Source organism: Dermochelys coriacea, chromosome 1, assembly GCF_009764565.3.
Source record: "Dermochelys coriacea isolate rDerCor1 chromosome 1, rDerCor1.pri.v4, whole genome shotgun sequence".
Taxonomy (NCBI): domain Eukaryota; kingdom Metazoa; phylum Chordata; order Testudines; family Dermochelyidae; genus Dermochelys; species Dermochelys coriacea.
In genome coordinates, this window is record NC_050068.2 from 251272843 (window position 1) to 251295485 (window position 22643).

Consider the following 22643-nt stretch of genomic DNA (forward strand, 5'->3'; position numbering starts at 1 on the left):
TCATCGCGTGAGCTGTAGCTCACGAAAGCTTATGCTCTAATAAATTTGTTAGTCTCTAAGGTGCCACGGGTACTCCTTTTCTTTTTGCGAATACAGACTAACACGGCTGCTACTCTGAAACCTCCACTGAGGAAGTCAAATGTGAGTGAAGAGGAAGTACCCATAAAGGTTGTGCCCAAATCTGCCCCAGAGCCAGCTTGCAAGAAGGGAGCTAGAGCTCTAGAGAGAAGTTATTAGAGTTAAACCTTTTTATCTGTGGCTATATGCAGCAGGATCTCAGTAGTCTTTCACTGAACAACTCCCGTTAATAGGCACACTGCATATGTTAGGCCCTAACACTATTACCTGTTTCTTGTCAATGATTATTATGGAAACATATATGTTAAGAAAGGTACCTGAATCCCATCCTGGAAAAGTGCCCTGACTCTACACCTTTGTTGTCAGTATCAGCCAAGATTTACATGTGCAGGGAGCCTGGAACACTTTCTCAACCTCTAGAGGTGTCTTCCAGCATTTTCATCCCAGTATCTATTAGGGCATTACCTTCTTTAAAAAAACAATTGTGAATGAACTAAAAAGAGAAACAAATGAAGGTTGTTGAAGTAGTAGATCAAATACAAGGCTGCATTATGATTAAAATGTGAAGAAACTTTTTAAATGAAAAAAAAGGGAGGGAAGGAGATGAAGAAAGGAGAAATTATGGGTTCCAACTATAATAAAACTGCATGTAAGGAGCAAAAACTGGAAGTTAAAACATTAGCTAACTAGAGCATATTAGAAAATGGTTAGCTTCTGAAAAGTCATTGGCTAGCTATCAACAGTGTAAGCTTTTAGTAACTCATATATAGCTCTTAACAGCCTACTACATAGATGTGGTAATCTGAGATTATTTATATAACTGTCCCAGAAGCACACATCGTAATATTACCGGAGAGAGAGCCATGAAAATTTGGAAACTAAACTCAAAGAGGAGCACTTCCACCATGCATAGTCTGGGTATGTCTACACTGCAATTAAAAACCTGTGGCTGGCCTGTGCCAGCAGACTTGGGCTCGCGGGGCTCGGGCTAAAGGGGTGTTTAACTGCAGTGTAGATGATTGAGCTCAGGCTGCAGCCCAGGCTCTAGGACCCTGAGAGTGGGAAGGTCCCAGAGCTCAGACTGCAGCCGGAGCCTGAACATCTGCACCACAGTTAAACAGCCCCAGAGCCCAAGCCCTTGAGCCTGAGTCAGTTGGCACGGGCCAGTGGTGGGTATCAAAATGTAGTGGACTGTAGACAAACCCTCTTCCCCTCAATTGCTGAGCTACAAGAATTGCATAATACTGTTAGAGGGCTGACTTTTAGTAGCACTGTTTAATAAATAGCAACAAAATCACCGAGTATTATTTACAACTGACATTTATAGGTCAGCAAACATACTAGGTGATCCACCAGTCAGCTTTTCTATGCAAAACATAAGCATGAAGAGGAGATACGTACTAACATCTGGGGAAGGAATAGAAACACTTTTTAAGGGAACATAGAAACTGCCATAGCAGATCAGACCAATGGTCTATTTAGTTTGGTATCCTGCTAGTCTGAGATGCTTCAGATGAAGGTGTATAACCCTCATAATGGACAGTTGGAGACAATTTCTTCCTGACTCTAGGAAATAAAAAAAATTTCTACAAACTGCTAAACTGTCAGCATATTATCTTGCTACAATAAATTCTGTGTTGTGTAATTTTTTTAATCAAATGTCAAATTTGTTGCCATTTGATTTCCTGGCCCCTTTCTTTTTGTATTGCAAGGGAGTGCATAGAATTGGCTAACTGATCTACTCTAGCTCATTCATTTTTATAGACATCTATTTTCTCAACTTTTAGATCTTGTCAACACTATAAGCATTTCTCATGCTAGCCCCTTTTTCGCTCCCCTAGCGTACCTGTAGCACAGGTCCACACAAAAAAGGCTCCTAGTGGTGCAGCACGGCACCATTTGGATTAGATTTGCTTCAAGATAAGCTAATAACCACCATACCAATCTCATTACTATAGTGTCAAAGTGGCTTGAGACTGCTACTGTTATTGCCCCGGCATTACTAATAGTTTTCCCACAATACACTGATAACTACTTAAGTGATTCTTCCCTTCTGTTTTCTGTCCTCCACTATGCAGATTTTAAGTTTGCCTGAAGCCACTGCACATGCTGTGGGGCAGAGTTCCATGCTATTTTACCCAGGGATCAACTTCCTTATTGACTTCATTCTATTTCAGCTGCTAGGGTGCCACAGGATGCAGCTTTCTTTAGGCCTAAGGAGACTGCTGAGGCACTAGTGTACATCTTGCGAAGTGGGGAGATCTAGGGCCAGCTGAATTTGTTCCAACACAAACCTTTCTTATTGAGCAAGATTAAGAGCTGGGCATTCATCCTAGTCTCCATTTTGAGAGAACTAGGAAATGGCAATGGTATCTTGGGGTTTAAGGGAGTTTCCCCAGGGAATTATGGGATTTTGTCTTTTCCTCTCACAGTTCCCAATCTCCCACAAGTCCCTTCAAAATTTTCCACAAGCCATTATTTCAAGGAGCTGTGCTGAGAACTATGGGATAGATACCCAAAGGGCAGAGCTACTGTGCAAATATAGTTGTGAAATCTATGAAAACTACATGAAACAGCATAGCTAATGTGAAGACATTGCATTGCATTAATGTTACTCAGACCAGAGTTATTCCACTGGGTCAGTTATTTATCTCCTCTCCAAACTAAGTATGTTGGTCTGCCTGATCCCCACCTCAGTCTGATAGAGCCACCCAAATTCAGTGGCTAACATTATCTTTGACGGTCACTCCTCTCTTTGACCATGTCAATTCATTTCTAATTCCTCCACTGGTTTCTCCTAGCCTACTATATATCAAAGTATACTTCTTATTCCTGCCTTCACAGCCATACACAGCTCTGCCCTAATCTATTTATCATATCTTGCTTCTCATGTGTTTTCCTTCACTCTGCCAATGAGACCACGCACCATTTACTTTTCTGACTCCCAGTTTTGTATCTTCTCCCATTAACTCCCTTCGCCCCCATGCTTAAAATTACCTCCTAATCCCATTGCATCAGACTTTCACCTTCTCATTGAAATTCTTCCTCTATGTTTCTTGGCCACATGAACTGTGGTAAAAAATGGTAATATTCTACCTCCATACCATACCCCATTGCATGTGGTCTTATACATGTCTCTCTTCAGAGTGCAAGGTCACAAGGACAGAGACTGTCTCTATCTATGATTTATACGGCTTCAAACACACACAGTCTGCAATGAAACAATATTGTTAATCTCTCCACAAATCCCTCTAATCAGGTTTGTTGCCCTTTTAATTGAATAAAGCCATATTGCTCTTCCTGTGTTAATACTTAGTACCTATTCACACTACTTTACAACTTCAAAGTGTTCCTCAAATATTTCAGGTGAAATGCTCCTCACCTCCTACACAGTCTTTTAATTGGGCGGCGTGTAGGGCGTGTTGTAGATGATTGTGGTGGGGTGAAATCCACCCAGTTTCAAGCAGGCTGTGTTTCTACCATTATAAGAACAAAAGAATGGCCATACTGGGTCAGACCAATGGTCCATCTAGCCCAATATTCCAGTGGGCAGTGCCAGAGGGCTTCAGAGGGAATGAACAGACGAGGTCAGTTTTGAGTGATCCATTGCCTGTGATCCAGTCCCAGCTTCTGGCAGTTGGAGATTTAGGGACACCAGGAGCAAAGGGTTGTGTCCCTGATCATCTTAGATAATAGCCATTGATGAACTTATCCTCGATGAATTTATCTAATATTTTTTTGAACGCAGTTATACTTTTGCCCTTCACAACATCCTATCGCAACAAGTTCCACATATTGACTTTCTTTTGTGCAGAACTACTTCTTTATGTTTGTTTTAAACATGCTGCCTATTAATTTAATGGGGTGACTCCTAGTTCTTTTGTTATGTGAAGGGGTAAATTACACTTCAGTATTCCACATATGGGCTGCCATAGAGACCACAGCTACCCACACCCTTCATTTCTTTTGTAAGGAGCAGGATGTGGGTGGTCAGGCCTAAGGGTTGGAGTCAGGAGCCAGGAACTGGAGCTGGGGTCAGAGTCAGATGCCAAGCCAATGGTTAGAGCTGAAGACAGAGCCAGGTGCTATGCCATGTGTCAGGGCTGGAGCCAGAGTCAGGAGACAAAGCTGGAATCAGGGGCAGGGGCAGGGCTGAGGAGCAGGGACTCAGAGCAAGGCAGGAAAGCAGGAACCAGGAGCAGACAGGAAGGCATGGCTCAGGAGCTAAGTTCCCTATAGGCTGAGTGGCCACACAGCTGCCTATTAAGCTCCGTGCAGGGGCTGAGGGCTGCACAGGGAGAGGTGCCTCTCCCCACCGGCCCCAACCCGGCTCCTGCAAGGACCTGCCGTGGCCCAGGGAGAGGTGCCTCTCCCCCACCCCATCAGCCCAGGTACTGCTGCAGGGAGAGAGACCTGGGGGGAGTCCTCTCTCCCTGCCATAGCCCCCAGGCAGCCTGCACCCCAAACCCTTCATCCCCAGCCCCACCCCAGAGCCCACACCCCCAGCTGGAGCCCTCACCCTCCCACACCTCAACGTTCTGCCCCAGCCCCCCCCCCAAATTCTGCCCTCCATTTAGCAACAGTTTTCAAACTCTGTGGTGCATCCCACCTAGGGGGACACAAAGTAACGTTTGAGGGGGAAAGCGGTGATGCCAGGCAGCTCAAGCCAGTTCCGCACAGCGGGGCTTGGGGAGGGAGCACTATCTCCACCTCCTGACTCACTTAGGGGATCTGATGAGGTAAATCAAGTGTCACCACTCAGCTCCGCAAACATTCCTGGGGGGCACAACCCACAGTTTGAAAACCTCTGATCTAGTTGCTCAGAAAACTTCCTTTGTCTTTGTTTTTGGTGCAGCAGCCTCATCATACAAGGCTATGACCTTGTTGTTTATTCAATTTCCCGGATATTCTCACTAGACTCTTTAGGCAAAATCTTTAATTCCAAGATAACTCAATTTTTCATAAAGAAATCTTCTTTCCATAGCATATTGCCCACAATTCCACAGAACATGATTAACAATTTCTTTGGTTTTGCACACGTCTTTATTTCTTTTTAATAAGTTTAACATCAGTTAAGGGACAATGACCTGTTAACACTCTAAAAATGACTACTTCACATTTTCCATCATGACTGCAGATTATAGTATTATCTTATATTTTTGCAAAAAAGAAAAGGAGTACTTGTGGCACCTTAGAGACTAACAAATTGATTTGAGCATAAGCTTTAGCTCACGAAATAAATAAATAAATAAGCTATAGCTCACAAAAGCTTATGTTCAAATAAATTTCTTAGTCTCTACGGTGCCACAAGTACACCTTTTCTTTTTTGCGAATACAGACTAACACGGCTGCTACTCAGAGACCTGTTCTTATATTTTTGAGCATACATCATAAAACCTTCATCGTTTTGTTTCCTTAGTCCATATTTCTTGCTATTCCTTCGCAAGTTCCTATGTGACCACACTTTTGAATTCTTGTCTACTTAAGGGTCTCTTAATATCCACCTCATTTCTTAGAGCATGTTTTGCTGCATTGTCAGTCATCTCATTTCCAGGTATACTGATATGCACCAGAATCTATGCTATTGTTATACAAATACATGCTATTGTCATACAGATACATGCTTGCATTATTTCTGAACATTATTTCACTCATGTCGTTTTTGCTTTCCAAAGTCTCTGTTCTGATTGTCATTATTCCTGACAAGGAGTCACATAAAATTACAGCTGCAGCCAGTCGCACACCTCCTATCCAGGTTTTATTATTATTCCCATTAGTCCAGCCATCACAACAGTCATATAATTCAATAGCCTTTTAGATTTCTGGATTCCAAGAGTAGGAACACAGAAGGCTGTTCCCACTCTACCTGTGCTGTCCTCTTTTGAGCTATCTGTATAGCCTTGGCAAAGCTGGCCCTGTTTTTCATAAATAAATTCAGAAATTTCATTGGTTACAAGTTTTTTTTTTCTTTCCTTCTTTTTTTTCATACAATTCCAAAATCCACAAATGGGGGGAAAAGCTGTCGAGCTGTGATTTGACTTCCCATGACTAAAAATTGTTAGATCTCTATATTTTTCTTTTTTACATTTCTTCTTTTACCCATTTTTTAACCCTGATAGTATGTGGAAGTCTGAGGCAATCCATATCATTTTGGTTACTAAACTCCCAGCAATGCTCATAAATCTGTTGTGTATTTCTATTTTCATGATTCCCTTTTACCTTTACTCAAAAGGATAGATCTAATAGTTTCATCCTTAGATTTATAGATACTTCTCAAGTGGCTATTTGCAGCACGCACACTGGTGTTGTTATCATTGTACCGCATGCCAATCACACAGCTTGGGAGACAACTTGGTGTTTTTCTTTCTGGCTTAAGTAGTGGGTCCCAGCCAATCAGTGGGGCTGGATGTCTCCCACAGTCAGGAGCTTTGTGGATCGGCGCTTCACTAGCCCTCTTCTCCACAGGTTCCAGTGAACTGCCAGGTGGTGGCTACAGTCTTCTGAGCACCACCTGGGAACCTGCATAATATAATATTCCCATTTGATAGGTAGGAAGGCTGAAACACAGTGGCTTGCTTAAGGTCCCATGTGCTAGTGGAAGCAGTGGGATTGGAATTTGTGACTCTCAGTCTCCTGCTTTCACTGCCTGCCTAAATGTTGGTGCTGAAGTTGTCTTATTTTAAATAAAAAAGCTAAAGTTCTATATTTAGGCAACAATTATGCCTATTTTCAAAAGTTCTATGCAACCAAGTGTCAGTGGGAGCTATTAGGTGCACTTTTGAAAATGAGGCAGGTGCCTAACTATGGCTTTAGGAACCTTATTTTAGGTTCCTATTTTTAAAATCTTGGCCAATCTTGTGACATTTGCTAAAATTATTCTTCATACTTTGTAATATTTAAATGTCAAGTTAGTAACGAGGAAAAGTGATAGTGACACACAGAACTTACTGAGTGTTCCTTTGGATATTTTGTGTGTGTGTGTGTCTTTCTATTTCTGTAGTTCTTTGAACTAGTCTTGGCAAAAGCACACACCACACAATAACCTTAGCCTAGGGCACTGTAGTGGAATGGCTGCTTATTGAGCACCCCTTTGTGGCCAGGGGCTGCTTTGCAGGCACCCTCCCCTCATTAACCTCCTCTTGCGAGCCCCTTAAGAATGCCACACACTCAGTCTTGTGGCTAACAGCACCCGCATCCAGGGCTGGTTTGAAAACAGAAAAGATTCAAACAATTCGCAGAGTCCTTCATAACAAAAAAGGTTCAAACATCCTCAGAGAATCCCCACAATAAAGCCTATCCCCCACCCCAGGCTTCAGAATCTGAGCTCCAGCCCGAACCACAACTGCAAAGCGTTGTCTGCACAGCTATTTTTAGAGTGTTAGCAAGAGCCCAGCTAGCCAAGTCTGTCAACTGGGAGGCTCGCTGCCCTGGGCTGTGTAGACATACCTGAAGACACTGAAAATTAAGCATTTTTTTTTTAAATGTAAACTGAAGTAGTCCCTAAATGGTAACCACAGAAATGAGCCTGTTTAGCAATGAAGGGCTATGTCTTGGCTGTTAAATCAGAGCACATATGGATGTGTGTGGAGGGGCTTGGTAGCAGGGAGAATCCCTGAAGGCATGGAGGGCTCAGTAGTGGTGGATGTTGCTGGCTGCGGTCTGACTGACTCAGCCAAAATGCCTCCAGGAGTGCTTCACTGACTGGTGTGAAAGGAGGAAACTTTATGACTGGGATTGTGGCTAGTCCCTGCAGGGGAGTGCAAGATGGGAGAAGGCCCCTTGTCTCTTCTCCCCACCTTGTCTACCTACACAGGGCCAGCCACAGTCTGCCCTAACTGTTTTCTGTGAAAGGGTATTTTAGATCACATGAATGATTCTTTCAATCCCAAGAATGATTGTTTTGTGGGAACAAGCCAGGAAATATTTTTAAAGACCGTTTAGTGGATAAATTGCAAAAAAGTCCTACATACTTGTTTAGTTGCCAGCAGATGGCACACAGTCTCCCTGTCCAGCTAATACTCAAAATAATCCTACAGACACAATCCCAAGTGGGCTGTTAAACTTTGTAATAACAAAGCAGTGACCACATCATGCACAAATACTGCTCAGCCTCATTTGGGCTTATCATATATTTGTATTGTTATGGTTTCAGACTGCTAATACCTTAAGCCCCAGGCTCTAACTTGAGCAGGAAGGGTTTATTTTTGGAAGAAGAATCTTTCCCATAGTGCTCGTGATTCCAACAAAAGTCTATTTTTTTCTTATTTAAAAACAGATATACTGTTCACTAAAGCTCAGACTAAACTAACAAGACTCAGCATAGCACAGCGCTGTCATGTTGAGAAAGAAAGCTTTCTGGAATCAAGCCCTTGAAGCCCATGTATTAAGACCTATATACTGGAAGTGGTATATCTGGGAGGTGTGGTGATACAAGATTGAAAGACTTCCAGTCAAATATGTTTAGAAGCGCATAAAGATAAATCTCTCCGATAAACATAATAGCTCAGAATACATGGAGAGGATGGTCTATTTTGTGTTTTGCATCTGAAAGCCAAGGGAAAAAAATCATACTCAGATGGGATTTCTCATCCAGAGTTCATGGAGTCACAGAGAAGTTGAAGTATGGTCTGGTAGTCAAAGAGCAGCACTAGGAGCCAGGTCTCCTGAGTTCTCTTCTTATAGCTGACCTATTATGTGAAACCGGGCAAATCGTTTGACCTATCTGTAAAATGGTCATAATTGTCTACCTTCACAGAGTTGTTTGTGTGGCTTAGTTAATATCAGTAGGTCATTTTGTATTATAGATTCATAGATTTTAAGATCAGAAAGGACCATGGTGATTGTTTAGTCCAGGGGTCTCAAACTCAATTTACCTTAAGACCAGTGTCAGTCCTCAAATCCTCCCAGCAGGCCAATATTGTCACTGAAGATGGTGTTCAGAAAAGAAAATGTTTATATTGTATTTTTTATTTCTAATTTCTTAGAAATAATAAAGCTGTCATACAACTTTATACAATTCTTCGCCTGCCAGAGAGTTTTTAGTGTTTGCCAGACACCTGGCAATGCGTCAGTTCTGTCAGTTTGTTGATGTTTGGCCTCAGTGACTGAGCAGTTGAAACCTGCAGCATTGCAGCAAGGTGGGCATCAGATAGATGTGTTCGGTATTTTGACTTGTTTATATTCATTGTGGAAAAAAGTGATTCTGCCTCCCTGGCTGACTCTGCCTGGCGACTAGAGATGGTATCTCTGTCCCTCTCCCCCAGCCAATGGGAGCTGCGGGGGGCAGTCGCTGCTGCAGACATTGCTGGCAATGTGGCTGCATGTGTCTCTCCTCCACGAGCTGCAGTGGGGAGGTTCTTGGGCCAGAGATGGCCCGTGGGCCAGGACTTTGAGACCCCTGGTTTAGTCTGACCTCCTGCATCACATAAACCATAACTTTTGGTTGAGCTAGAGCATATCTTTTAGAAAGCCATCCAATCTTGATTTAAAGCAGTGGTCCCCAAACTTTTCAGGGTTGTGCTCCCCTTACTCCTGTCCACACCTCTCTGCTTCCCTGGAACTGGGGCCAGGAGCAGGACCATGGCTTGGGGTGGGGGAGAATGCGGACAGGAATAAGGGGGTCAAAGCTGGGACCGCAGCTAGGGGCAGGTCTGGGGGGGAGGAGCTGGGTGGGGCTGGGAGCAGGGCCGTGGCCAGGGGCCAACGCTGGGACTGGGGTTGAGGCCAGATGCAGAGCCTCAGCTGGGTCACGGTCAGGGGCTGGGAGCTGGGGGTGGGGGGCAGGAGCTGGGGTGGTGCTCCCTCCCCACTCTCCCCTGGTGCAGGCTGGCCCGGGCACCACCATGCCCCCCGTAATCATAAGTACCAACATATTAAATATGTACTTTCCCACATATTTAATATGTTGGTGTGATGTTCCCCTGGTGTTATCTGGACTGGTGATCTGCTAGGTCACTCCAATCCTTGACTCTGGAAGCCAGCATTACCCTGCTCTGCTGTGAGAACCCCCACTCCTGGGCTGTTCACGCACTGCCTCTAGCATGTAAGCTTCTCCTTGGATTGTGCAACTGAATGACACTAGCCAATATCTCTGGTCCCAGGCACAACGCTAAGAACCTCCATCTTGCAGTGTCCAGTTATGCCCGCTGGACGCTGCCAGCTTATGTGAGTTCATCAGTTTAACAAATAAATTGATATGTACCAGGCTTGTTATCCCAAGGGGAGTCTCTGACACACTTCAAACCAAACACACTGCTTCAGATAGAATAAACAAACAGATTTATTAACTACAAAGATATAAGATTATAAGTGAAAGCACAACAGGAGTTAGTTAGCAAAAGAAATAAAACATAAGTATGCAGTCTAAACTCTCAACCCTATTAGACTAGGCAGCAACTAGATTAAGCAGTTTTTCTCACCCCACTAGATATGCAGTCCTTAATATACAGGCTTGTTCCTTAAAGCTGGGCTAGTCTCCTCTGTTGGAGCCCTGTCTTCTTCTCAGTGTCTTAGTTGCTTGCAGCGAAGGTGGGGGCAGGAGAAGGGCCCAGTATGTGTCCATTCTGTCTGTTTTATACCTTCAGTAGGTGTACTTGGGGAGCACAAGTCCAGGCATGTCTGGAGGGCATTGCTGAGTCTATCCAAGCAATTCCCCTGGTGTGGCCTCATGCAGGTGAGTCACTGCATTGTAGTTCCCTTGCTGGACAATGGCTGTTGATAGTTGTTTGACACCCCACCTGGGCGTTGGTTACTTTCCTTGCTGTTGCCTCTGGGGAGTTAATATCTGGCTGATTCCCCAATTTACAGCATGTTTTAGTGACCACAATACAACACAATTCTCATAACTTCATATGCATTAATGATATACATATATGGATAGAGAAATGACTTTCAACAGATCAGAACCTTTCCCCTGATACCTTACAAGGCATGCTTTATATGTTAGATCACAATTATATGAAAATGAGGAATATGAGGGTTACTGTACGTTCCCCCAAGGTACAGAATGTCACAGTTGGTACTTATGATTACATAACAAAGTAATATAAATATTTTTTAAAATGTGGGGGGTGTTTGTTTTTAAGTCCATTTGGCCAGTTTTGAATTCACAGTTTACTATAAAAATCAGAAATTTATCTTATTTTTCACAAAGACAATGAAATTTGGAAAGTGACTAATGCAGAAAATTGACTAAGGTGAATGTTTTTAATGTATTCGAGTGATACTAGGAGACATGATTGTTTATGAGAAAACTATGTTGTGATGACAAGATAAAACAGTTGTCTGCAACTTTTCCCATTCAGACAGAGGGCTGATCTTTTAATTCCACCTTATATTATCACAGCCTCTGAAACTCACTCACCGTTTAAGTGTATTGAGTGGGAAGAGTAGCAATTTTACAAAGTTCCTTTTTCTGTTAATGCAATGAGATGGTCACGTGATGTTTATATAAAGGATAATGGGAGCGGAGATACTCCATTTAAAAAGCAATAATCTAATGACCATGTGATAAATCTCATGCTCATGTAAAGTGATCGCCTATTAGGATAAGAAAGGAATTTCTTCTGATGTGTCATAGTGTTGCACACTTGGCTTAGTGCATTAAGGGTGGTAGGAGTCTTTTCCTCATCTAAAGCATCATTGGCCATGCTGGAGTCAGTATACTAGGCTATATGGACCAATAGCATGATCTGGTGTGGCAAAGCTGTAAAACTAAATAGCAAATGCTTTAGGAGCAAATCAAATTACAGCCAAAGAAACACTTCTTATTTATTGTTATATTTATGTTGCACATTTGAAATTCAACCTTTTATAATGAAATGAAACATGAACTCAGTTCTGATTTGTTTTTACACTGGTGTAACTCAGTTGATTCCAATGGAGTTGCTCCTAATGTACACCGGTGTACCTGACAGCAAAAATCAAACCTGTTATTTTTCTTTCTTCCTCTCCCAGTTGACTATTCCCCTTTTTCTTTTCAACTTTCATTTAACTAATTTACATAATAAAAATAAAGAGTGAAATACTGGCTCCATTGAAGTCAATGGTAAAACTTCCATTGACTTCAGTGGGGCCAGGATTTCACTCCAACTCTTCCCTCGGCCTTTCCCTTCTCAGGATCTCTATTCTCATCTTTTATGGCTAATTTAACAAAACAGTCAAAAAGGAGAGAACTGCACTGTTTATTTCTCCTATTAGTTTTTGCCTGGTGCTCTCTGTAGGACGCCTGTTTGTTAACCACTGCTGAGTGCTTCACAGCGCAGGAATTTACTGTTGGAAATGCAACCCTGTGACTGCTATAACACTCCAGGATATGTGTTGCTTATGCAGTAACGTCATTTTATGTGTCACTGTCAGGCAGAAGGTGAAGATGGTGAGTGGTGTTTATCTATCACCCAGATGCCTTGAAGTGCCTCCAAGCTTATTTATCTTGGGGGAAGAAACAAAACAAAAATCAACCTGGCTTCGGAAGTTTAACCTGGTCTCATCTTGAAGAAAACCCTCTTATCCAATGTCACATCTCATATACATTACAAACTTTCCCACATACCCAAATCCAGAATTTCTTTCACACCCTCATGCCACTCACATAACCAATGTTACACTGTGTTCTATCCAAATTGGTTATGATAAAATAAGAACGGACCTGAACCTTTGCCTGGTTTTCAAACCAAGGATCATATCTCCAGCTGGTACAAATGTGACTTAAATGAGGTCTGGTGAATTATGCAAGTTGCTAATCTGGTCCCAGTACTTTTTTGAGGCTTGGAAAAATTCAAGTAACTGTTTTTTCTCATCCGTTATTTTTTATTTTCTTGCACTTCGGTCCTTGCCGGTCTGGTCGGGACTGGAAGCAAAATGTATGAGAGATACAGTGAGAGATCCTGATTCAGTGGTATTGCAGCACAGTTTTACACACTGAAAGGATCCACAGCATCTCAACTTTGGGCTGTTCCTCACAACCGAAACTACACATCTTGTAAAATTTATGCATCACTAATCATTAATATATTTGTGCTTAATACAAACTGCTGAATATGTTTAAAATGAAAATGTCCTGGACGCTGCACCAAAAGTACTGTTATTACCTATTATTCATTAAGGCCCCGATCCAGCAAAGCACCTAAGTGCTTTGCTGCATCAGGGCCTATGTTCAATAATGTGCTCAGTATTGTACAAGACACATGTAACATGTAAAGACAACCTTTGCTCTGAGGAGTTTACAGTTTAAGGTTCTGATCCTGCAATCTGATCTGTGCAGGTAGACCCATGCACCCCACTGACCTCAAAAAAACTCAGCACAGGTGTAAAGCATAAAGGTCTGTCTATATCACTGGTGCCCAAACTTTTCCTGTTGCACCCCCCCCTTACCAGTAATGGAATCTGTCCAGGCCTCCCCTCCATTACTGCACAGTTGGCTCAGCAGAGGAGCTTGGTCTGAAGGTGGAGCTGAGGGCAGAACTGAGAATGGGGGAGAACCTGGGGATAGAGGCGGAGCTGGGCTCAGGGGCAGAGAGGGAATAAGGGTAGAGTTGGGCTGGGGGCAGAGAGGAGCTGCAACTGGGGCCAGAGCTGGGCTAGGTGGCACTACCTTCCCACCCTCCATGGGGGCGCGACTGGGCCCTGCCGCATGCCCCCCCCAAATTCCTCTGTGCCTCTCTAGGGGGGCATGACCCACAGTTTAGGGACCACTGGTCTATACAGATCAGATTGCAGGATCAAGACCTAAAGATAGACAAGATCTTGTGATATAGCATTTTCCCATAGTCAGGTGTTGTGATTGCTTTCTTGCAAAAAATAAGAAATATGTGCATTTTCAGTAATGCACTTTAGTCTGTCATTGACCAGTGCGGAGAACTGGGAAATACTTGTCTTATTTTTTAGAAATAACATATGTTCCTCAGTGCATCTGCATGTTCCTCACCTGAATGCACAGTTAGATCAGAAGGGGCTGTTCAAGGAACCAAGCAGAAAAGGAAAAACTATGGCCTAGTCAGATAAGAGCATCTCCTCAAACAATAGCCACATTTATAGCCATGAAGAGGGATTCCTCAGCCCCTACTCTGGCAACTGAGCTATTAGCCAAGGCTGAAAATCTGGAGGTCAAAAAACACAGATCTGTTAAAGGTGCCCCTGGCAGAAAGGGACGAGGGAAGTGTCAGGATAGCATAAGACTGACCCAAAGAGACAAAGAGAAAGCATGCTGCAGGCTGACTCAGACACTAACTGAGAACCAGGATCTGCAGCAAGTAGACAGCAACTTGGTCCCCAAGTGAATGGGTGACACCAAGGCTAAGTCACATCTACCTGGGGGCTTCAGGGAATACCAAGTGTAGGTAAAACAATGTGCTTGTAAGACTCTTTGTTACTTTAAATCAGCTTCTCTAAATGCTCTGTACCTTTGGGACACAATATATCATATTGTGTTGTGGAAAAGCTGTTTTTGTGTCACTTAGTGCATACTAGCACTATCCACAAGCTCTCAAAGGAGAACTCTTGCAGGTGCCAAGTCTATAGGGCATGTTAGGCATCACCTACCAGGAAGGTAAAATCTGGAGACCCAGGCAGGGGGTGGTTGGGCCACAGGGCCCCATCCCAAGGAGAAGTGAAGGCACAGGTTTGTCACTTGAAAGGGGTGCAGTCAGGGAATTTGAAAAGGGGAATCAGAAGGGGCAGCCTATTCAGGGACTACGACAACCAGTATCCTAGTCAAGAGATTTATTCTTGTTATTGGTAAGTGAAAAAATGCTCATTTCAGAAATTCAACCTTTAAAAGTGTTGATGATCTTTTTTTTTTTTTTTTTAACACAGGGATATGAAGGTGTGTCCACACTTTGAGCTGGGAGTGTCATTTCCTGCTCAAGGAGACATCTCTGTGATACCTCTGATTGAGCTAGGGCACTAAAATTAGTAGTTGTGAGTGGTGGGAGGAGCTAGCCGCCCCAAGTACAATCCTGTCTGAGACATGAGACACATAGTCAGGGCAGCTAGCCCCTCCCTCTGCTCGCGTCACTGTGGCTACATTCTATTTTTAGCATGCTAGATCAATCACGGCTCATGCGGAAATGTCTCCTCAAACTGGAAATTATACCTCCAGCTCAAAGTGTAGATGTATCCCAAATGGCAAAGGCAGTACTCTCACACAAAGACAGTGATGCTACTGTGGTTCTGTTGCATGGTAGGAGAGGACAGGATTTCATGTCTCTGTGCAGGGGAGTAAGAGAAATGTGCCTTGTTGGTGGTGCGGGGTGGAGACTAATGCACCTGCGAGTCTAGCTCCGCAGTCTCCCTATCCAGGCATGTTCATTGGTTCTTTCTGGCAGAAGGGGTAAGCAGTGGATCCACCATGTTTTATATTCACCGTCTTTTGACTTCCCAAGGGTAGATGGGTGTGGAGGCTACTCAAGCCCTGAGGATTTCTTTGCAGGCAACCCCAGAGCTGAGCCTAGTCTCTCTGGCTGGATGATAAGATAAGGATTTCTCTCCAGTAACAAATTTAGACACCAGCTTAATGGAATGGAGCATGAGGTAAACCAGTGAATGCTGTCCTAGGAACAGCAGTGAATATGATGGACGTGGATTCAGGCATAGCAGCTGCAAGAGCAAATATATATGCATGGGAATTAATTAAAAAGCAAATGAAATAATTATTTAACTATCTAAAGCCCTAGTTAGTCCCCATTTGGAAACATTGTGCTTTATTGCCAAAGGGACCATATAGAGTTATAAAAGGATATCCCATGTTTTGGAAAGAGGCCAGAAGAGGGCAATGAGATTAATTGGGTTGGGGATAGATGAGGAAAGACTTAGGGATCTTAACATGTTTAGTCAATGAGGTGGCTAGGAATGGATTTTATGATGGTATAGAGGAACCTAAAGGGAATGGGGGAGAATGTGGGTATGAACCTGTTACAAGAGGGTAAAATACAAGGTCACAAGCTAAATTAGGGAAGGAGAATCAATTTAGATATCAGAAGGGACGGATGCCGCCAGGCAGGGGTGCACGGTCCTGGCTGCAGCCCTGGAGGAAGCTGCAGGGTTGGGGCTGCAGGGTCCCAGTTCCAGCCAGTCCCAGTTGCAGGGCAGGGGCACACAGTCCTGCCTCCTCTCCTGAAGCCCTAAAAGTCATGGAGGTCCTGTAAAGTCACAGAATCCATGACTGCCTTGACCTCTGTGACTAAATCATAGCCTTAATTATCTTCATTCTACCAAGTTTCTGTGATGGCTGTTATATCAATATCCTCATTTAATGTGAGGCACTCTAGTTCACCAATCTTATTATTTAGACTTCTAGCATTTGTATATAAGCACTTTAAAATTGTCACTTTTTATCTGTCTGCCATTACATGATGTAATTGAATGGGACTCTTTTTTATTTGACTGTTTCTCATCAGATCCTACTCGTATTTTATTGTCTTCCATCCTCTCCTCCTTACTAGGACATAGAGAATCTCCATTAATAGATCCTCCCCTAAGGGTTGTCTCTGTCCGAACCATGTGCTCCTCCGCACCTGTTGGCTTTCCCCCAGCCCTTAGTTTAAAAACTGCTCTCCGACCTTTTTAAGTGCCAGCAATCTAATTCCATTTTGGTTTAGGTGGAGCCCATCCTTCCTGTATAGGCTCCCTCTTTCCCAAAAGTTTCCCCAGTTCCTAATAAATCTAAACCCCTCCTCCTTACACTATCATCTCATCCACGGGTTGAGACTCTGCAGTTCTGCCTGTCTAACTGACCCTGTGCGTGGAACTGGAAGAATTTCAGAGAATGCTACCATAGAGGTCCTGGACTTCAATCTCTTACCTAGCAGCCTAAATTTGGTCTCCAGGACCTCTCTCCTATCCTTGCCTATGCCATTGCTACCTACATGTACCACGACCACCGGCTCCTCCCCAGCATTACACATAAGTCTATCTAGATGTCTCAAGAGATCTGCAACCTTCACACCAGGCAGGCAAGTCACCATGTGGTTCTCCTGGTCATTGCAGACCGAGCTATCTATGTTTCTAATGACTGAATCCCCCATAACTGGTATGATTGGGGCACACCAGGCTGTTAGCTCAGAAATTTCTCAATTATATCAGTCTGCTCCTTTCTCTTTAACTCAGTTTTCACTTTATGAAGTAATTGGATAGGAATCCGGTGAGGTGTATGTACACTATATGGTTCTGCATTGTCTCTTAAGGTTATTTGTATGGAATCTCCTTTCAAAAGTCCAATATCACCAAATATTCCATTGAGTTCAAATACTGCTTCCAGTCTGTCCATTGTGAAGGTTTGTCAAAGCTGAAGTTCTCTGAGGCACTGAAGGTGGCATGTTGATGAGTTCCTGCAACCTCTGTTACTGTTTCTTCTATTTGCAATCTTTGTTGCTTTATTTCTTCTGTTTCTGTTCTTTGTTTTCTCCTGATACCATGTCATGTTCTTCTGTGTCAGATATGGACTGGTCACAGAGCTTGCTTATACACACCAGCTGTGTTCATCATAAAATTCTTTAATGCTCTGCTAGGTATGGTTGAGGTTCATTTAAATAAGGTATTTTACACACATTGCCGCCTCATGGCTGAACAGTATAATACAGTTTAGCATTCCATCACACGTTCCACTTTCACAACTCCCCACTGAGCGCTGCCAAGACCACAGCTCCATCACACTTCCCACCTCTCTACCAGTGTTGCTGGTGTCAGCTCCCTGCAGGTCTCAGTATTGGTTCTGCACCAGTTTTTCCTTGTATCTGGACTGTCTGATGGATACAATCCACCTTCCCTTCCAGTGCCTAGACCAAGAAAATGATCAGGACCTGGTAGCAAGGGGAAAGATGTTATATTGTGAGGATAGAAAGAACGCATGGTTATGGCAAAGCCAGTTGAGAATAACTCCAGGCAATAGTTCCTACATGGCTTCACTTCCCAGCAGCCAGAAATCCTCCCTCCTACTTGGCACAGCATCGCCAGGTAGAAGTCCACGTCATTAGGAAATTTGCAAGTTCCCAGTTGGCAGCCATTGATTAGCTAGATGCCTAAGGGTTAATTATGTAAAACCCTTACAGGCCTATAGTTATTCTGCTAATTACTGCAAATTTGTCTTTAAATCCCAGAAAGCCAAGCAGCAAATAAAACAGTGAAGCTAATATAACAGGAGGTACATTTCTGTTATGTTATACTGTATAAGAAAATGGTCCTATTTTATGTAGAAGGTACACAAAAGGGGCAGCCCAGTGGCTTAGTTTAGCGGTAGAACTAAGAATTGTCATTACAAATGATATGCATTGGCTTTTCATTCTTGCTGTCTTGCTTCCTGGGCTGGCAGAAGCTAGGAGTGCTGCAGAAGCTGCACATTCACCTCTGGGGGCAAGGGAAAGCACCACATCTCTCAGCAATGACCTCTCTGATTGACAAAGGAGCAGTGCTGAAAGGAACCCTAAACTGTCCACCTATGCTAAAATGATCATGGCTGCAATGAAGGGATCCACACAGGTGTAGCAGATACCAAAAAAGGGAGAGGGGGAATGAAGTTTCATAGCTCCAACAGGAACACAGAAGAATCCTCTTCCCTTAGATAGAAGTAACACAAAGTATTCAACTCACAGTTCTTTTGTCTTGACTTTGAGCATATTTTCTTACAAAGGGAGGGAAAAAGTTAAAGATTACTATGTGCATATAGTCATGTATCTATTTGTGATCCTCTTATGCCATGGAAAAAAGGTAATTGTATACAAACAGTTCATATCAGTTCTGCATGCTGGAGAGCCCTTTGATAGCCTGGCAATGCCTTTTTATTCCTCTGTGTGTGGGACTGTGTGTGTGAGAGAGAGTGTGTGTGTGGTGGCGCTCAATATAGAAAGTTATAGATGTTCTCATCAGCCACATGAAATGCAACAGAGATTCCTTCCAAAAGCCAAGAGAGCAGAGGCTGCAGACAACAGATGTAAGAGGGGCTCCCATAACAGCCAATTTTCAAAGTGTTTGCATTGAAAAGAGAGGAGGTGCTATTTTGATTGATATTTCAATGCAGTATATAAAGCAGAGGAATTCTTCTCCCTCTCTGCTTGTCATACTGATCTGCATATTCTCAACTGGACTTGGGGCTACTAGTTGTTGAATCTGAAGGACTGAAACTCATTGGGAATAAATAGTGTAACAATGCCGGAACCCACCCAGAAAGCTGGTAAGCATAACCCCAGAGCCTTTTTAAAAAAAATAATGTATCTTAACAAATCACAAAAAGATACCCTTTAAACCATCTTGCATTGGAATAATTAATGACATCTGAGAGCAGCCCTAACAAATATACCAGCATTACATTATTGCATAGTTATATCAACTTAAGCAATGGGACTACATTAAAGTAGGACTCCAGTATAAAATTGAATTGACCCACAACTATTTTAAAAAACAGTTTATCAGAGAGCATTAAGGAGCTACTCAATGGAGCAAGTATTGCATTCTCCTTTAAAAGTATGTAAGATTTTTGAAGTGTAATTTCTGATTTATTAATTTCTGGCTATAAAATTATCTTGAACCTGAAAAACAGGACATGAGGATTCATTTATGTTTTCAAAATTCAGTATATAGCTATGATTTTTAAGAGTTCATTTCTTGAAAATAAAGCTCAGGTCTATATTAGACTGTTAAAGGATATGATCATAAATCAGTTTAAATAATTTGATGCATATGTATTTTGAATGTGTGATGTTTAAGAAAATACATTCTATAAAAATTGAACTATGATATTATATTTTCCTGGACTGGAGACATTATTATGGTTGGTTTCAGGAGGACAGTTTAGGACAGAAAAACAATGCCATTTTTCCTGCAGTCCTTTCAGAGGCAAAACTCCCATTGAAGTCCCTAGTTACATAGTTTGTTAACAAGATACATATTTGTATGTTAGAGAGATTTTGGAATGGATTAAGAAGTTTAATAACTATTGTCTTATGATTTTGCTAAAAATGCATCTATTAGTGTTTTGGAACTCTTTCAATGAGTAAAACCAAAGCTAGTGTATTACAAATATCAGATGTACATTGCTTATATAGTGTTTGCTGAATCCTTGCACTTCAACAGTGATGTGAGACTCCATCATCATCACTTATCTTTCATAATTAAAAAAAAATTATGGATAGAAGGATGGGGGGTTCTTAGGTAACAGTTTTCATTCTTATTCTTATTATTTGCTTAGCACTGACAATGTACTCAGTGTTGTATGAGACAAAAATAAAGATAGATTGTAAACTCTTTGGGCAGTGATTAAGAAGGATTCTGAAGACAAATTACTAACAATACGTAAGCCACAGAAAGTTTTCAGATTAACTGAATGAAACACAAAACTTTTCTTGCAAAGTTTAGGGCTTACTCTACAAGCCTTACTCATATGAGTCTTTACTCACATGAGTAAGGGTTTGCAGAATCAGGCCCTGACTTTATCTCACCCAATGTGGAGTGAATAGACATGTTTTTCAATCACTAATAATTTCAGAAGCTGTAATATTTATAATGGAGCCTACCTAATCAAGGGAAGTCTTTAGACATGTAGGGTTAGATTCTGATTTCAGTTATATCAGAGTAAACCAAGAGTACCCAGATGAAGTCCTTATTTTACACTGGTTTAACTGAGATCAGAATTTTGTCCCTAATGTACTTTCTTTTCCTAAGGGCCAGAGCCTTCAATTCTCAATGACTTCAAATGAGTTATGGGCACTTAGTGCTTCATAGGAAGTGCTCAGCACCTTGCAGGACTGGAACTTCATTTTATTTTTCACTGGCTTATAACACCCATCCATATGAACAAAACTGAATTTAGCATCAATCTTTAATAATCTCAGAAAAACCCCATTTATACGTTTGTTTTAACACTGACATATCAGTACAAATTACATTATTTTGATAGCCTTTCTGAATATTTTTTTCTTGTGTCATTAAGAGCAAGGAGCTGAACAACTTTCTGTGGGATTTAAGGGTTTCAGCACCTCACAGGTGAAGCTATGCACTCTGAAGGATTGACCTCTAAACAAGTAGTGTTGACAGGCTGTGATGATCAGTTTACTTGCTGGCTTTCCTTAGAGCCCATGGACAATAATGGATGAAGTATACCACTGAAAATAGCTACACCAAATGCATGCACTGATACAAGAGCCTAATCCTCTATAAGAGCCAAGCCCCTTCTAAAGTATCTTACATGTAATGTGAATGATGTATGCATGTATTAAGTGTCCTTTTTGACTAGATATAACACAGCTTAATCAAAATGCATTCTGAGACTACTGACGGAAACAAAACTGGAAACATTTATGTAATGTTTAGGCAAAAACATTTGAGTGGAGTATGGTGTCTCTTTTTTTTTTTTTTTTGGAGAGGGTGTTCTTTTTTTAAGACTAAATCAGGTTAAATGAAAAAGCTAGAGCACAGACAATTTAACAGAATTCTATGGTTATACTGCAAAATAATTTCAGTAGACTTTGAACAAAAAATATAATGGAAATGGAACAAACAAGGCATTTTGGATGAGCCTATGTTCCGGGACGTAAGACAGCAATAATATAGAACTTTTGGATCTTGAAAGAAAGTGTTCTAGTTCAGAGTTTATTTAATTCTGGAAAAAATATTCGTACATCGTGTACATCATCAGCTCACCCAACTCATCTACCTCAAGGAGCTCATAGTCCTTAAGAGACTTTGGTTGATTCTTAATGCTTCTTGGTAGGTCAAGAGCTTCAGCTGTACTTCTATAGTGAGGTTGTAGATCCCCATGTGTTCAGCAAATGCCTGTCCTCAAAGGAATTTTCAGAGTGTGAACAACTGAAATTAATTCATTAATTATGATTGCCCTTGTTCTAGCAAGACTCACTACACACTGTCAGGCACCTCTGAAAGGACTCATTCAGGAAAGAAAACTCTCTGCTTTCGGGAACTAATGGGCTGAATACAGTGGAAAAGGAAGAGCAAAGAGAGGCTTCAGGCACAGGACTTTGCATTGTGTTTGGCCAATAGGAGAGCAATCACAGTAGCACCTCAACAATAGGTTTCCCCTGATATTTCCAAAAGAATCAGTCTAGGAAGATGCTGATCGTGCACCTCTTTATTCACATGAGTAGTCCCAGTGAAGCCAATGCGAGTACTCACATGTATAAGGATTTGTGGAATCAGAAACTAATTTAACATTTTAATCTATATCTTATTACAGAGATCTGAACAGTGAATTTTTGATACCATTGATATAAACAGCATCCGATGAAGTGAGCTGTAGCTCACGAAAGCTTATGCTCAAATAAATTTGTTAGTCTCTAAGGTGCCACAAGTACTCCTTTTCTTTTTGCAAATACAGACTAACACGGCTGCTACTCTGAAACCAGCTCAAAGGCATAATTTGTAAGTATAGTTAGGTTGTTTTTTTTAAGGCAGTTCTGCAGTGGGTCCCAGTTCTGCAGTAGAGAAAACTCCCACTAAAATACACCATATTGAGGTCACTAGTTCCCTAAAGTGGGAAGTTTCCTGACTAGATCTTTCTTAGGGCCCAATCCTGCAGTACATACTTATATAAATAGTCCCACTGATTTATATGACTACTTGAT

General features: G+C 42.1%; 1 protein-coding gene across 4 annotated transcripts in view; it reads left to right on the forward strand.

Moving 5' to 3' along the window:
• Positions 1-22643, forward strand: part of MYBPC1 (myosin binding protein C1) — a 218305-nt gene that overhangs the window by 76314 nt on the left and 119348 nt on the right. Inside the window, exon 1 of one of the 4 annotated variants that reach the window (XM_043519005.1) lies at positions 18950-19240. The exons of the other annotated variants lie outside the window; for them this stretch is intronic. Coding sequence (XP_043374940.1) covers positions 19216-19240 — 25 coding nt within the window. The 5' untranslated portion in view covers positions 18950-19215. Of the gene's footprint in view, positions 1-18949; positions 19241-22643 lie in introns of those variants that run through there. 4 annotated transcript variants of the gene reach the window in all.